Source organism: Pangasianodon hypophthalmus, chromosome 9 (genome assembly GCF_027358585.1).
Source record: "Pangasianodon hypophthalmus isolate fPanHyp1 chromosome 9, fPanHyp1.pri, whole genome shotgun sequence".
NCBI lineage: Eukaryota > Metazoa > Chordata > Actinopteri > Siluriformes > Pangasiidae > Pangasianodon > Pangasianodon hypophthalmus.
Genome location: NC_069718.1, coordinates 8,241,941 through 8,258,186, shown reverse-complemented (window position 1 = coordinate 8,258,186; position 16,246 = coordinate 8,241,941). Strand labels below are relative to the sequence as shown.

Sequence of the window (16,246 nt, the reverse complement as noted above, 5' to 3'; positions counted from 1 at the left end):
AGCTGATTAAGCTAGTTTGGTCAGACAGACTTGGCAACCCTGGTATCCAGGGTATCCAGGGCTCCAACGTCAGCTGAGAATCACTCTTACAGAAAGAAATGTTACATCTTTTACATTTGGGGAATAAAAACATAATACCTTTACCAGCCATAAAATCTACAGAAGCAATCTGAAGCAAAGTTAACTGTACATTAGGCTGCTCGCTAACTACTAAAATGGCTAATGTTAGCTAAGTTCATATCTAGTGAGATACATAACTCATTCCTGCTCATAATACACTAATGATCGCTAGCTAATATCATTAGAAGAGTGCTAGCAGTATATTTTATATATGATTGATTTTTTTCTCAAAATTTGTTAGCCATAGAGGGAAGCTCCTGAGGTAGCACTAGCTAAGGAACTGTAGCCTGCATTGCTAAATTTACAAGAGGATAATTAGCTTGTACAGTGTACCACTGAGGAAGGTGTAATTTCATTGTAAATGCAAATATAGTTGCTTTTAACAGTCGCACAAATTTAGAGTAAAAATGTCATTTAAAGCCCTGTTTTTTCATTAACATCTCAGCACTCTTATTCCCCTATTTTTCTCTTTCTTTTTTGCCTAGTCTCTCATTTGCTCACCATACAGTAAAGTTATTTGTTACTATATTTAATACTTGAGTAGATTTATAGATATTTTTGAGTTTTCACTTAACTACATTTTTGACCATAGTTCCACTTTTAATTGCCTTACATGTTAACTCAACACCCAGACTTTCATTTCAGCATATTTAATTTTTTTCTGTTCTTTCTGTTTTTTCTTCCTTTTTCCACTCTATCCATTACATCCTGCTTTCCTCCACATAGTTCCAAAAAGAGAAGCTCAATTCAGCTTTAATAATTTAATTTAGATACATATTGTTATTCTTGACAGTCATTACACAATATATATTTACAGATCATTATGAAATATCATTATAATGTACAGGATTTGATACAAAATCACCTTACAGATGCCTTGATTGATCTTTCCAGATACTTCCCTGTTCTGAAAAGTTGACTTCAAAACAATATTTCATTCACGCTCTGTTCTGTCCATACCATCCTTTTCACATGTGCAGGCCTTGAGAAAGTTCAGTCTTTTTTCTTCCTTTAGATAATTTTTCTCCGCATCCCAGTAGAGATCTTTTATAATAAGAAAGCTAATACACCAAAATATACCTGCTTAAATAATGATTTGTAACATTAACACCTAATATTATAACTATGAATTATAAAATTCTTTTTAACATGATTTAATATCATCTATAAGCTCTTTTTTAACTTAAATCTATTGGTAATGTTAATGGATTATAATTATATCTTTTATGGAACTCACCTTTTTCATTATATCATGTCGGAGAGATGTCAGTCAGCCATAATGTCCCACTCACGTGTGAGTAGAGATAAAGAGTGTGTGATGTTTTTGATGACTTGGATCTGGAACAAAGCCAGACAAAAGTTTGTCGAATTAAGAGGATGAAGAGAATCTTCATTATGTCCAGCCACGGGGTTCAAACAATCCACACAACTGATGTTTGCCCAAATCTCATTCAATCACCTTCAAAAGTCCCCACCATAGGAGGGGCGAAGAAAGTCTGTTGGGTTGATAGGAAAGAGCGCCCCCTATTGCCCCATTCACATCTGCGCCGATAACAATGCCAACATTATGATGAAGTTACCTGGTGTGTGTTTACCCTGTTTTCCTTTTAGAGACTCAGTGCTCTGCATTGCACCAAATCAAATGTTTTTTTTTGTAGAATAGAAGGATCTTTAGCTATTCAAAATGAAATTGCATTGTGCTTCATCTCACAGCAAGAGATGTAGACAAAAAACCAAACCAAAGCATGCTTTTAAAAGATGTCTAACAGTTTAACTATAGGGGAAAAAAAGGGCTTTGAAGGATGAGCCCTTGAAAAAAATCATCTCTAAAACTTTCCTGGACACACATAGCATTGGCTACAAAGTAAATAGATATAATCAGCAAAAAAACAAAACAACAAAAAAAAAAAAACTTTAAAATATATGCAAACGCAAGCATAAATATTTGTCCACAGAGTAAGTTACGAATGACAATATACGTGATCTATTAAAATTCTGCAACTTTCAGTCTGGTTGTGTTTAGTGTCTTTGTCAGTCATTATGGTGTTCTCAGAACAAAAAAAGAGCCAATCCTGACTCCTTTGCCTCCATAAAATCTATTTTTCGAGAAATAAAAGGGACTCAGTGTTTTATATATTTTATCTTTTGAATGTTTTTGTACTTTATTCTCTCCCGGGCCCTTCTTAATGGACATAGTAGAGCCAGTAGACCACATTAAAGAATGAGAAGACGGTTGGGAAGACCATCCTGGACCACTTGTCGATGGAGTTGACGTCAGACAGGTCAGGGATGTTGACCTTGAGCTGCGAAGCACGTCGGCGTAGACGGCTCTTCTTCTTCTCCAGAGCACCGGTGCCGTAGTTGTGGCGTGCCAGTGCTGCCCGTCGATACTGCAGCGTGGAGCTGTCATACGCCAGCATGGCACCTCGCGGGTCGCCCAGACCACGGGAGAGATCGCCAGGACCCATCTCATTCTTCATCTCCACTGTGGTCAGCCGGATATCATCCGGATTCATCTGTAGAAAAGTATGACTTCCTGATTATATCTGTCTTATGTAATGTTTTTCTGACCTTTTCCCTTTTTAAGAGCTTAAAAAAACAATCTAAAAACTACATGAAGCTACACTAAGTGTTATGGAAATGTCATGATTCGCATGGAAGCAAAGCTCTTGTATTATTCTGCTCTACACAGGCAAACTGCAGAAACTGTGTTACCAATGAAACAAAAAAGATGTTTTATATGCAATGATATTTATGCCATTACGATTTGAATCTTAACTTCTCTGTTTTATTTTGACATTGTATATCAAGTATTAAGTTGAATTAAAGCAATTTAATCAAATTTAGTTGTAAAATAATCAGATGTAGAGGGTGAGGGCAGGGAATCGATCATTTCTTGACTGCCATTTGGCTGAAATAGCAATAATAAAATCTTTGCTTCTCTTGAAATGCTCTAGCATTGTATAATTTTGAATTTGAATTTGATGCTGATCAAATTTAATTTTGTACATTTCATAAATCATTTTGTTATTTTAGAATATAAATTTCAAGATGAGTTCAGCTGAAGTGTTGAAGTCTTAAAAAATTTAATAATTTTTTAATTATCAAATGTGAAATATTTCAATGCTATAAAATTTCTAAATAAAGCAAAATTCTGATTTGGATATTGAAATTCAAATCTTAGTGGCATAAACATCATTCCATAGGTTTTAACCATTTAGACCAGCAGGTTTAAATACATTTTTGATTTATTAAAGGCAAAATTAAATGCCCAAAACCTTTGCCTCACTCATGCCTCAATTTTGAACCAAACTGTAGTTTCTGCATTTTGCCTTTATTATCTGTAACATCCTGATCACAGTTCTTAGACTAACTCCTAATTGACTTAGATTTGTGACAATACAAAACATACAATTACTACTTGTTTAATCAATAGCAAAATGTCAAATATGTATAGCCATTTCCGAATTTCAACCACATTATGGTTAAAATTCTGTCTGCAAATCGAAATAATCAGGCAAACAAATGCAAAGGAAAAGGAGAACTCATGAAGACAAAGGTCCAGAAGAGCGGTGAGGGAAAAGGCTGCTGAAATGAAGAGAGGAAGAGGCTGGAAAAACGAGGAGAGGATGAGATTGAGCTCCTCTAGGCACTCCTGCTATTCTTCTGTTTCACTCCGCTACTGAGGAGAAAAGCAACTGCACTGCTCCTCTCTTTCCTAACGTGGGTGTTAGTCTTGTCATGAAGCTTTTAGTCTTTATTGTACAATGACTGCTGATTTAACCACCAAAATGACTAACCCAAAAACGCATCATCCTTTTTTTTTTTTACTCGTTTTTTCATGATCTCTTTGTCATGCTGATTTAAATGGCTTTGAGCTGCTAAAACTGCCACCGATGACTAATTTTTGTAACAAACGCACGATTTGCATAATTGTTGTAGGATTGAAACACAGAGGTTTTGAGGACGGCAAGCCACAATAAAAAAACTGGACAAAGGTCAAAAAACCAAACAGTCTGCACATCAATACAAGTCAGTCAAAAAAAAAAACAAAACAGACAAGCTAGAGTTAAAAGTGTCATTTATCATCAAAAGTGGCTTAGAAATTCAGTACTGAAAAATAAAAACCATGTGTTCAAAATAGTGTTCTGCTCCGTATTCCATACAAAGAGCAAAATGCATTAAGGTTACATTGTTTGGACAATAACCTAATTGAAGGATGATATTTGTAATATTTGGATTTGAGTTTTGTAAATCTGATTTTTTATTTTTTATTTTATTTTGCTTGCTTTTAAAAATGTACATCACGTTTTAAAACCGAATCTAATTAAATTGATTTCATATTCCATAATTTTAATTTGTACACAAGACTTTAAACCAGAATTTAACTTGAAATTTAATTTAAAAATAATTTCATCCAACTTCCAATTTCAGTCCATCGATTTAAATTTGATTTAAATTTTATGCACTGAATTTGAAATGTGTTGCACTACCAAAATCTGCATTATCTATCTATCTATCTATCTATCTATTTTTTGTATATATTAACTTTTGCAGGTTAACTATAATGTTGTGCTGTCCCATATAAGCTGTTTTGACAAATGCACCTAGACTTTTGAGAATGTTAAACTGCTCCAAGAAATGAGCCAAAGCAATTGATTAAATTGAAATGCAACTAAATATAGCATGAGCAAAATCCAAATCCTAATGGCGCAAATATCATTCCATAGTTTTCATTGGCACACTCCATTTTCTCCACCAAGATCAGTTTCCCTGCACCCGGAGATCATAACAGTCCCAGAATCTAATAACTTAACTATTTATTGCTTTTCCAAAGAGAAACCCAACACTTAAGCATTCTTTCAAACCAAAAAAAAGTTTGTAGTGGGCGAATGGTAAAACTCATGCGCACTGGGAAAGAGCTTCAGGTGCAAACAGCAAATCAAATGGAAAAAAAGGGGAGTGGAAGTGGTGGAAATGATGATCATCACTATTCTAAACCAACCAAAATCGATGAATTACAAAAAAACAACTCAGGTGGTTGGAATATTGGTGTCATTATTCATTCTAATTGCGTATATATCGATGCAGATCCAGTTTTTTTTTTTTTTTTTTTTTACTTCTGAGTCGAGAGGGCAGTACCTTAAGTCTCTGCTCGCCTAGTCCTAATGCAGCATCGTCGGCAAAGATTGGATCCCACATCGAGTCATACACGTCAATTTCCCTCTGTTTCATTCTGGCATACAGAGCATCGTCTCTCTGAACTACATTTCCCACCATCCACTGCAAGTACACAAAATCAGCACTGTTACTTCGGGAAATGGAAGCTTACGACACTCAGATATAGAGAGGAAGAGAGCGAGAAAGAGAAAGAAAGAGAAGAGAGGGACAAAGAGAGAAGGATTTTGGCACATCTAGCTCATTCAGCTCAAAAAGATTATGAAGCAAGCAGCTTGATGCCCTGCCAGCCCTCAGCTGAGAGATGACTTTTACCCTGTGAAACGGCAAGGTCACCACTTATTGCTACCAAAACTGAGCTCTGCTCTGCCAGAGAGAGAAAAAAACCCACAAAAACGTCCCTTGGTGGGTGAGTATCCATTAGACGGGGTTGATCAGTAAGCCTATGCCGCTGGGGGGGAAAAGATGAATTTCCAGAATTGTAGCAAAACCTGAAGCCCATTGATCCTGAAAGGGGCACGGCTACAAGTCACAACACATAGCCCTCAAAATAACAAACCAGCCACTGCAGAGGAACAGCTGCGGACAACAAAACCCTAACAATCCGCTTTTTCCTCTGCAGGCGTCTGAACGCACGCTACCTTGTTCGGATCAGGTCGGAGTTTCTCGTTGTTGGCGGTGGCTGCTTTCTCAGCTGCCTTCTTCTGCCTCTGGGGGCCTTGACCAAAGAAGATGTAGTTGACGAAGGCGTACTCGAGCAGGGCCAGGAACACAAAGACGAAGCAGCCCATCAGGTACATATCTATAGCTTTCACATAGGGGATCTTGGGAAGAGTCTCTCTCAGATGGGTGTTAATGGTGGTCATGGTCAGCACCGTGGTGATACCTGCAAGTGTAACAGTACATAGAAACATCAATATGTTGTGTAGTCCTACAGTAAAGCAATGAAGGATACACAATTTCCCTTACTCCAAATGTAGTCGAACAGCCAAAACAAATTTGGAGTCTTTATTTCAGTTTCATCAACGATAAACTTGGGGCTATAGGCTTTGTTTAATTGTTAGCTTCATTAGCCTCGTCACTCCAGTGGAAAAAATAAAGACACTAAACTAAACATGTCTTGGCTGATTAACTACATTTAGGGCAAGAAGAAAACTGTGATAAAGATGGCAGTATGGCACTTCACTAAGATTAATTGTACAGCACTAGGCATGTGCGACTATTAAAGGAGCAGGTTGTAATGTTTGAGGTCACTGCTGCCTGGTGAGGAGAATCTCAATCAACAAGCCTTCCTCATCATCTCACTCCACTCCCAATGGTGCTGAACAACTCTGCTCCGTCTGGGGTGGAGCTAATTCCTGAGCCAGAAAAATTGAAACAAAAAAACCTCAATCAAGAAACCCGCCATATCTAAAGATAAAATTTGGATTATTGCATGCCGAGAAACATGTGAACAAGATAAATTCCAGCTTTAAATACTAGTTAAGGCCAGTAATGTATAGACACCAGTATGGTATTCACTCACTCACTTTCAGTAACCACTTTATCCTGATCAGGCTCATGGTGAATCCAGAGCCCATCCCAGGAATTCTGAGATCAAACCCAAGACCTTGGAGTTGTGAGGCAGCAACTAAAGTATGATATCATGTAGTATATTGTAGTATACAGAGGATAACAACAGAATACACACCAAGGACAGAAGAAAAGGCACATCACGGTATAATACAGCAGTTCATAAAATCAGGGTAATACAGCACTGTGCCTATATAAAAAATTTCATATCACTATAATCACAGTATTACAAATTACTACAGCCTGTTTGTGTCTTGTTGGAAAGCTTGTTAACCTAAAAATGAACCTCAGTACGCAGGAAATTTAGGACTCTCTTCAGTGTTATCAAATATTATAACTTCTTGCCTGCTGTGCAGTAACACTTGTTTATTGGCAATTGCTGGCAAGCTTTTCAGCTTAGATAAAAACAAACTCCCTCCCACAACTCTCGACTGGAACATAGTGTTAGTGAAAGGCACATCAACTGTAACCGATTACTGTCCCTATAGCAAGCACTATAGTACACCATTTTATACCACAATGCTGTTTACTGCTTGATTCTGATTGGTCAGTTGATGTTGATTAATTTTGATTAATTAACAGGAGCATTGACAGTAGTTCCAGACGCAAGCTTTATATGAACCTGCTTGTTCTAATACATTATTATATTTATAGTAAAAATGTGTGTAATTGTTGATATGGTGAAGTTTTCTCTGAGGAGATGTTTATTTAGCAAACTTGGAAGTCCTATGTAACAGTCAGAAGTAAGGTGTTCTTTTAAGTTTTCCGATACAGGTAAGTCTTCAGGATGGAGAGCTTTGCACTTGCTCTGTAACATGACAAGCTGCATTTTTCTGTCTTATAAACTTCAATAGAGGGAAAAAGGGAGGCTGCTTAGGGAACGACTGTTTATAGCTGCTATAATGTAAGTGATAACAGGAACTAACTTGTTTAATGTACATTTCACAGTATTAAAAGTAACTATAAATGGATAAAAAGCACAATGCATCATTCTTTTATAAACAAAATAAATGTTGGTGTTGGCAAATTGCTGTGGTATAAAATTTGGAGGTGATAATATCATCATATCGCCCTGTCGTTGATTATTTTCCTGTAACATCACACCCCACACTGCTTTATTCCTTAAATAATAAACCAATTTAATAGAATGAAATAAAATATAATAGGAAACAAAACCTAGCTCAGATGACAATATAGAACAGTAACATGGACATCACACTCAGTTCTTCCTGTTAACCCTCTGGAGGAACCTTTAAACATTCTGTGTAGAACCCTACAACAAAGTGTTTTCCTATCAGAAAGGCTTCCAAGTAGAACTGTGTAAACTAAGAACCCGTAATTGTTAAACGAACCCTTTAAAAACCCTTGAGGAACCTGTGGGTACATGTGTGTGTTACAAACTCTTGTAGTTATTGGTAACTATGTTCTTAATATCTAGAATCTGTCAAGCATTTACAATGTAATTAAACTGTCATTTTATTTAGAAAACTCTTAGAAAAAAATGATGTTCAAGGGGTCTTTAAAAGTTCATTGGTTCATAGCCTCTTAAAATGGATCTACTTGGGACCATTTCTGATAGAAAAACTCTCAGTTGTCACGTTACATAGACCTTTACGGGTTCCCCAGAGGACAAATAAAGAACTCTTATGGTGCTTTTATACGTGCCATTTTTTCTCAACCACCAGCGCATGTGTAATCCTATGGGAGGCGGCTACAAGGTGGTCGAAATATGTCTGCTTTTAAAAAGCACTGCCGCTGGCGTTTTTTAGGTCACAGTGGAGCTTCCAAAAAGTTGAAAAATGTTTTCAGTAAATCTTTTCATAAAATCGATGTCAAGTGCCTTTTTTTAACCTTCCAGTTAATCAGGTTGCAAGTTGGATGGCAAGCAAGAATAAATGGAGAACAAGTGAAAAAAAATTAGTCTTGTTAATGAGAGAATGTAAGGAGTTTTACAAAAACATGACTTGAAAATATTCAATTGCTGATGTTCTAATGTTACAATTTTTGTGTATTTTGAGACGTTCACTAGTATGTGATTTAACTGTGGCTGAATACATTCAAGTTGTAGCTCAATTTCTCTTCATTTTCTGCCTCCAAAGTCACAGTGAAAGCAAACAACCTCCTCAAACCAATCTTTATTTCAGCTTATTTTAGAGCATCACAACCTAGAGATGCATAGTGAAAACACGGCCACTTTCTTAAACAAAGACATTCACAAGAAAGCAATATAATTTCTTAACTATAATTCTAAACTTTAATGCTTCAGATTTGTTTTTATTTATTTTCCCATGGTAATGTCTCCGTCTTCGTGCAGGAATAATTTTTTATTTAAGAAACAGTTATGCCAAAGCCCAAATGGTGTAATCCCTCTGCAGTCATACATCTCTGTAGTACTGGATTTAATCCCACTTTACAGTTATGAGAAAACTTAGCGATACTGCAGCCTAGAGAACAGAGGAGCTTCTTATTACAAGATATTAAATAACCTCACTCCAGGCAAACTTAATACTTATATAACGTCACCATTTATCATCCTCAAAGCACCATAAGATGAATCCATAAATCAACTATCTGACAACACTGTTGTCTAATGGAAAACATGGAAACGCTCCCATGTGCAGCTCTATCTGCAGCTTTCATCTTCCTTTCCCAGTCACGGGTCAGGCTGCAAATACACAGCCTGTATTCCAGACGTACAGTATGTGTGGCCAAGTGGATCTTTTAGTCACGACACTTCAACTGTCTCTGTTTTTACAGCCCCAAAGCCAGTAAAAGTACTGAAAGTCTCCATTCACATAAAAGTACACAGGTAAAAGATTATATACAGGTTTAAATTCTACAGTCAAGTTGAAGTAGAAAAGGGAAATGTTAGAAAACATCAGCTAAGGCAAACTAACAACAGCTTTATTCCTAATCTCTCAAATGTTTGCTACCATGATAATAACTCTGTTAATACAAACTAGCCAAATGTCACAATACTAACTGCAGTAATAATACAAGTGTACTTAGCAGCAGATTGATTACACTGATGCGTATTAGGTCTCATTCTTACTTTAACATCTGTTAAAATTTGTTTAGGCATTTAGATAGGCTCCTTGAAACTGTCTGATGCTAAAAGGTAAAAGTAGGGATGCACCGATGCCGATACTGGTGCTCGTTATTGATCCAATACTGCGCTCAGATCCCAACATCTGATACCATATGATATTACATGACGTAATTGTAGTGAACAGTATTGCATTAATGAACAAACAACATGAAATTACAGTGATCTGATCTGGTATTTCATAATTATTTACCAAAATGTGCTCTGCGAAAAAATCCAGAGGAAGAACTACAGCATCTTCCTCCAGTACAAGTAACCTTATAAAACCTCTTAAACATAAACTCAGCTCACTGCTAGCAGCAGCCAACAACGCTGCAGCAAATACTAGCTAGGTGAGAAAAAATGTCTACAGTCAAGGCTAGATGAGTGAAAATAACAGCCCTTACCTAATATGTTGTTCTTGATAATCATCGGTCCTTGACAGTGAGGGATTCTGACGCAGTGAAGACAATGAATCATACTTTACTTACAGCTGCTTTTCCGAAGTGAAACAAATCTCACTCTCTACTCCAACCCTATTCGATCCAACGTAATCATGTAGCTGGCTAATGCAAGTTAGCTAGCTACTGTTATAAAGAGCAAGTGCATGAACATGCATATGGACATGTTTCATAGCCACGGTGTATACTGGGGAAACATAAACAGGCCTAAATAAAAGGTTCTGAGTGATTAATAAATATTAATTAAGTAGATTAATTAAGTAGATTACACAATTCGAGTGTACCAAAAAAACATGTACTCCTACTCGGTCTGAAAAAGATGACATCAGAGCATATCTATTAAAAAGTCACACTATGACTGATTATAGAGCAATGTAGTGATGTTTGAAAATGTAGTGAATAGAGAGTATAGATTTTTCTTTTGAAATGTAGTAAGTAAAAGTCAAAACTCCACTAAAGTACAGATACTTAAAAATCAGACTTAAGTGCGGTAACAATGTAATTGTTTTGTACTTTGTTACATTCCACCTCTGTTGTGGTTAAGGTGTTAAGCATCTGTACGCACAATTAACTCATTGAAGCACACATGCAATTATGGAATAAACCTTACACATACTTTCTAGAGAAAGTTAAACAAATAATGGGAATCAAGATGCAAAAGAGAAAGAGACAGAAAGATCAGGCAGAAAAAAATAGAAAAAGGAAACAGACTGTGCGAAACAGCAATAGTCAAGGAAATAGAGAAAGAAATAGAGAAAGAGGTAGACTTCTAATACAGCTATTGTGTTTCACTATAAAAAGTATAAACCCAGAGGTTGAACAAATCTGTCACATGTCCCTTTGTGCAGACTGTAGAAAGGGTAAATCACTTCTTATCCACAGAACGACCATTCAGTGATCATTTTGTCAGCATAATCAGAGGCAGAAGATCAGATCAGCGATGGATGTGCTAAAGCTGGAAAGCTCCTTTATTGAAGTCAGGTAATTTTTACACCCACACAAACCCAGGCGTCATCTAATTTAGTTTAGGAAAGCTTGCAGCCAGAAGGCTTGATCACAAAGCGTCTAGGGTTTCTACTGCCGGTTACTTCATGCATCCAGTGCACATTACACATATTGTACTGGACTTTTGGTGGTCTACTGGAATCTCTCAGGCCTAATGATTAGAAAGCTCTCCTCTTGCTTTGGGCAGATGATATCATATAATTGATCCACGAGCCCGGAAGCATGCTGTACACATCAGGAAATGTGCAATGGAACCATCAATGAATTCAAAATTATGCCAGTCAGAAATAATGATGTGAAACATAATCATTCTCTAGATGCATTTTGTCTTAATAGATTCTGTAGATGTCAGAGTCAGATGCCATAAAACAAACAGTACAGGAGAATAACACTTAACATGGTGTTTTTCACGATGGATGAAAATGATTGATTTTAAAGCAGAAAGTGGTCATTCCTGGAAAAAAAAATCAAAGCTATAGAAATCAAAAATCAACATCCATTAGGGTGCATTAAGGATCGTTTTATAATCACATCTTGGCACACTGAATCGAAATCGAATTGAATCATATTCCTATAGATGGAAGCTCAGTCCAGGTCTACTTTGCCTGAGTTAGCAAACAAGGACAAACCTGACATCACAGGCAAAATGGTAGCATGCACAGTGAACCATAAGCCTTTCATTTTTACTTTATAAAACGTTACACATTGTTATGATGAACCAACATGGTTTTTATTCGTAATTTAATCTGGGAGATTTAAGTTTATAAGTAAAATACAGATTTTTTTCCTTTCCTACTTGGTAACAACAAAAGCATTAGTAAGTGCCTGTGTTTTGTCAGTGACTTGCTGCTCTAAGTGGACTGTTTTGTTTGAACAAGGGCAGAACATTCCCCGCAATGCATGCAAGGTGAAGTGCTGGAACACAGCATTAGTTAACACCCCAATCAATTCTGTCAATCAATCAGAAAATTGCAGCAAATTGCACCAGCTGAATGTAAGTTTGACCGTATGTCAGGGTGTAAAGTCAGTGCTAAATCGTATGTTAGTATTAGATTAGTTAGTTTTAAATACAAACATGTAAACGAGCTTTTTTTTACTCTAACTCATTGTGCACTTTGAACAGAATCACCACAGTTTTATTTACATTAAACATTGCTAGGATGTACATATACTTTTTAAGTTCTTAATGCTAGGTTAAAACTATGCTACTTGGTGCAACCGCTAATTTATAAGTAGTCCGTAAACTCAAACATAGTGGCCATTTACTTCTGCATTAGGCTACAGTAGGGCTTATGCTCTCCTGGTAAGGTTTGTGTCTAGTTTAGACAAATTGAGACTATACTCACACTTCTATATTAAGTGTGTAACATTTCTTCTGCTCTAACAGTAAAGTTGGAACCCCTAACTTGTACCACATTGGATCAATTCATCATTCCGTCAGTCTGCTTAACTCTGCACAAAGATATCACCTGGATCATCCTGATGCTGTTCCAGTTCTATGTAGTTAGAAGATACTGTGTAAAGTCCTATTCTATCTTCTATGTGTATAATATCGCTTTTCTACTAAAACAGTAATTTCTCTTCATTGCTCTTGCTGCACTGCACACACTTTATGTTGTTGTGTATATGTTGCACCATGTGCTTGAAGATACAATATCTTATCACACTGTATATGTGCACCATCAGCCAAAAGCACTGAAAACACTTAATTAGAGCAGGATTCTCGCAGGGCAATGAGGATGAGCCCAGCAGCCAACAAAACCAATACTCAAGAAACAAGTTGGCCTAAAAGTAAATTTACACAATGTTTGATTTATCTAAAAAAAAACTCTGTTAACCAAGACAGATTTGGAGTTACGAGCCACCAGGGTAGCGTCATGCAAATTGCATTTTTGACCAAACCATTCCCTGAAGCCCATGGAACAAAATCCTACCTAGGGCTACACGGGCAGCAGAGGCATCGTAGTTGATCCAGAATGAGACCCAAGACAGAATGGTGATCAGGATGGATGGCATGTAGGTCTGCAGGATAAAGTAGCCAATGTTCCTCTTCAGCTTGAAGCTCAGCGATAGACGTGGGTATGAACCTGGTCAAGAGCAGCCGAGAGAAAGAGATTTCAAGGTAATGTCCCCAAATGTGGGAATAAAGATACAATTTATTGTCTTTCAATGAACCACTATTCTGAAGACATCATTAAATAAGTTACAGCCAAACATACAGGAAATTTTCAAGAAATATTCACTTTTGTAAGTTGCTCTGGGCATCTGCCAAATGCCATAAATGTAAATGTAAATTCAACTGTCCTTTGAATTTATTACCTTACCATGTAATAAGAATTTTGCAAAAAGCATACGCAGGTTCATTCTCGATTGTCAATTCAGTTATCACTCACAATTCACACTTATCTTCTCATCAGTCACCCAAATGTGGCTCTAAGACATGGGTGCTGGGGTAAACACATACCTGTGGAGAACACTACATTCTTCGAGATGAGCTTGTAGTCCACGATGGAGAACTGGGGCAGCTCAATGCGCTCCACTCCAGACACAGCTCCATCTCCTCCTCTCCAGTAAAACTCAATATCATCTGTGGTGTATCCATCTGCATGGGCAGAATGAGAGAAATGTCAATCAGAAGATCTAGTTAGAGTAAATCAAGATGACTGGAATGGTGGGTGTGACATTTCACCACCTATCTGAGAAACTTCATCATGTACTTTTGGCACAGCTAATGGGGACTTATAGGAAACAAAAAACCCATGAAATGGCCTGGATGACTGAGATTCTTTATACTTTATGTATTTTTGTATCCTTACTCCTGCTGTAGTCTATTGTTTTCGGAAATGCATACAGTGCCTTGCATAAGTACTGACCACCTTTGAACCTTTCCACATTTTGTAGTGTTACGACCTGTAACTGAAATGGACCTAACTATGATTATATGTGATTATACATCAATCTATTCAAAATAGCCCATAATATAAAGGGGGATCAATATAGTTTAGAAAATTATTATTTTAAAATAAAAATGTGAAGCATGGTGTTGGTAGCATCATGTTGAGCATTAACTTTGCTTCTCTGACTGATCCGCTCCTTACACAGTCACTGTCTTTTGGTGGATGGCCTCCTCTATGCAGTCTAGAGAGTCTCAGTTGTGAAACATTTTCTTTCCATTTGTTTAATAATAGATTTAATGGCGCCCCACAGGATGTTCAACGTTTTGGATTGAACCCCTGATTGATGCTTTTTCAGAACTTTGTTCTGGACCTTTTGATAGCTTCTTGGTCTCCATTATGCTTTTTTAGGTATGTTCTCTAACATACTCTGGGGCCTACAAGGAACAGATGTATTTATACTGTGCTCACATGACACTTTAATTGCACACAGGTCAACTCAATTCAACTAGTTATGTTTGCAAACTGTTTGTACCAGAACAAATTTAGGGGTGAATACTTATGAAATCACAACTTTTTCGGTTTTTATTTGTTAATAATTTCACAAAAGATATAGATTTCCCCCCTCCCCACTTCAATATTTGTAGAATAATGACATACATTCTCAATTAAGGCCATTTCAGTTCCAGTTTGTAGCACTACAAAATATGGAAAAGTTCAGTGGGTGAATAATTATGCAATGCTCTGTGCAAGAGTATGTGAACACAGCTGCTTGGTGAGCACACACTATGTTAAATTAAAATGGTTAGAATAAAGTATAACACTGGCTATACAAATCAATAATGAGAGAAGCAATGTGAATAGCTGTTGTGTAAACTCCAGCAGTTCAGTCCTACATGACAATCTGAATGTCCCAATGTGATAAATATTAACAATAACGCCAACATTTCAAGACAGGCTGTAATTAAATAATGCGGGGACAGATTTTGTTTACAAAACCACGCACACACATGGTTGAGGGAGTGTTCTTGCCTAGTGTTTCTCTCCCAGCTATGCAGAGGATCCAGCTTCATCTGTGCCAGTGTGTAGCTGCTGCGACTCATAATGAGAACCGCTGCCCTATTTAGTGTTATAAATAATTAAAGCTGTGCTTCTGAGTCTTCATATATAAGGGCATCATGTGGGTCGCACTTAGCAGGCAGGTACTGGCTTTTAAAAACTTTACAAAAATGAGCTTTTCTTAAGGCTATGAAGAGCTTATTCATACTCCTTAATGGAGATGGTGGGGGGAGGTGTAAAAATGATAAGAGCAAAAGCACTTTGGCTGCATGACAATTTGCAGAGTGTACACATTGTTTAGCCGTATCATCGTCCTGTCTGTGGAGGAGAGAGAGAGGAAGAGAGAGACAGAGATGGAGAGAGAGAGAGGACTAGAGGAAAGCTCAAGGCTGGTCATTCAGATCCTATTAAATCCATTATCTCTGTGCCAGTGAGTCTGGCTCTGTCAATCGACTGACTGATTTCTGTCAACAGACCACATCACTCCTCTCGCTCCTCGTCAGAGAGGAGCAAGCCTGAATAGGAGATAAAGAGGAGTGATCCATCTCATCAGTGGGCTCCGAATTGTTCCAATTAAAAATGTATCAAGCGTCAAGTTTATCCAGGAAAATATCCAGGCACAGACTCATGCCTCATTAGGCTGCATGTGATAGAGTTACACAATGCAGTTCAGGCTCGGGATGGTACAATCTAGCGTTGTGCATATAGACAGGTCACAAATGAGGACAGAAGGCAAAAAATAATTTTGAAAAAGATTTGTTTGCTATACAGCATATAAATGTGTGAGAGAATTGCAGAGAAAATGCTGAAGGAGGTTTCCTAGAGACAGTAATGAGGAGGCGAGGGAAAGAGACAACAAATAGCAACAGTAG

The 16,246-nt window shown here is 37.2% G+C and overlaps 1 protein-coding gene across 2 annotated transcripts in view; it reads right to left on the bottom strand.

Annotated features, from left to right (window-relative positions):
• Nucleotides 1–866: 866 nt before the first annotated feature.
• gabrb2a (gamma-aminobutyric acid type A receptor subunit beta2a) overlaps nt 867–16,246 on the bottom strand; it is a 57,556-nt gene continuing 42,176 nt past the window's right edge. The window contains exons 6-10 of one of the 2 annotated variants that reach the window (XM_026919243.3): nt 13,886–14,023; nt 13,356–13,508; nt 5,940–6,184; nt 5,263–5,403; nt 867–2,636 (exon numbers count right to left, since the gene is read on the bottom strand). In XM_026919243.3, the coding sequence (XP_026775044.1) occupies nt 2,304–2,636; nt 5,263–5,403; nt 5,940–6,184; nt 13,356–13,508; nt 13,886–14,023 (1,010 nt within the window). In that variant the 3' untranslated portion in view covers nt 867–2,303. The remainder of the gene's footprint in view (nt 2,637–5,262; nt 5,404–5,939; nt 6,185–13,355; nt 13,509–13,885; nt 14,024–16,246) is intronic. The other variant, XM_026919245.3, reaches the window with a different exon arrangement.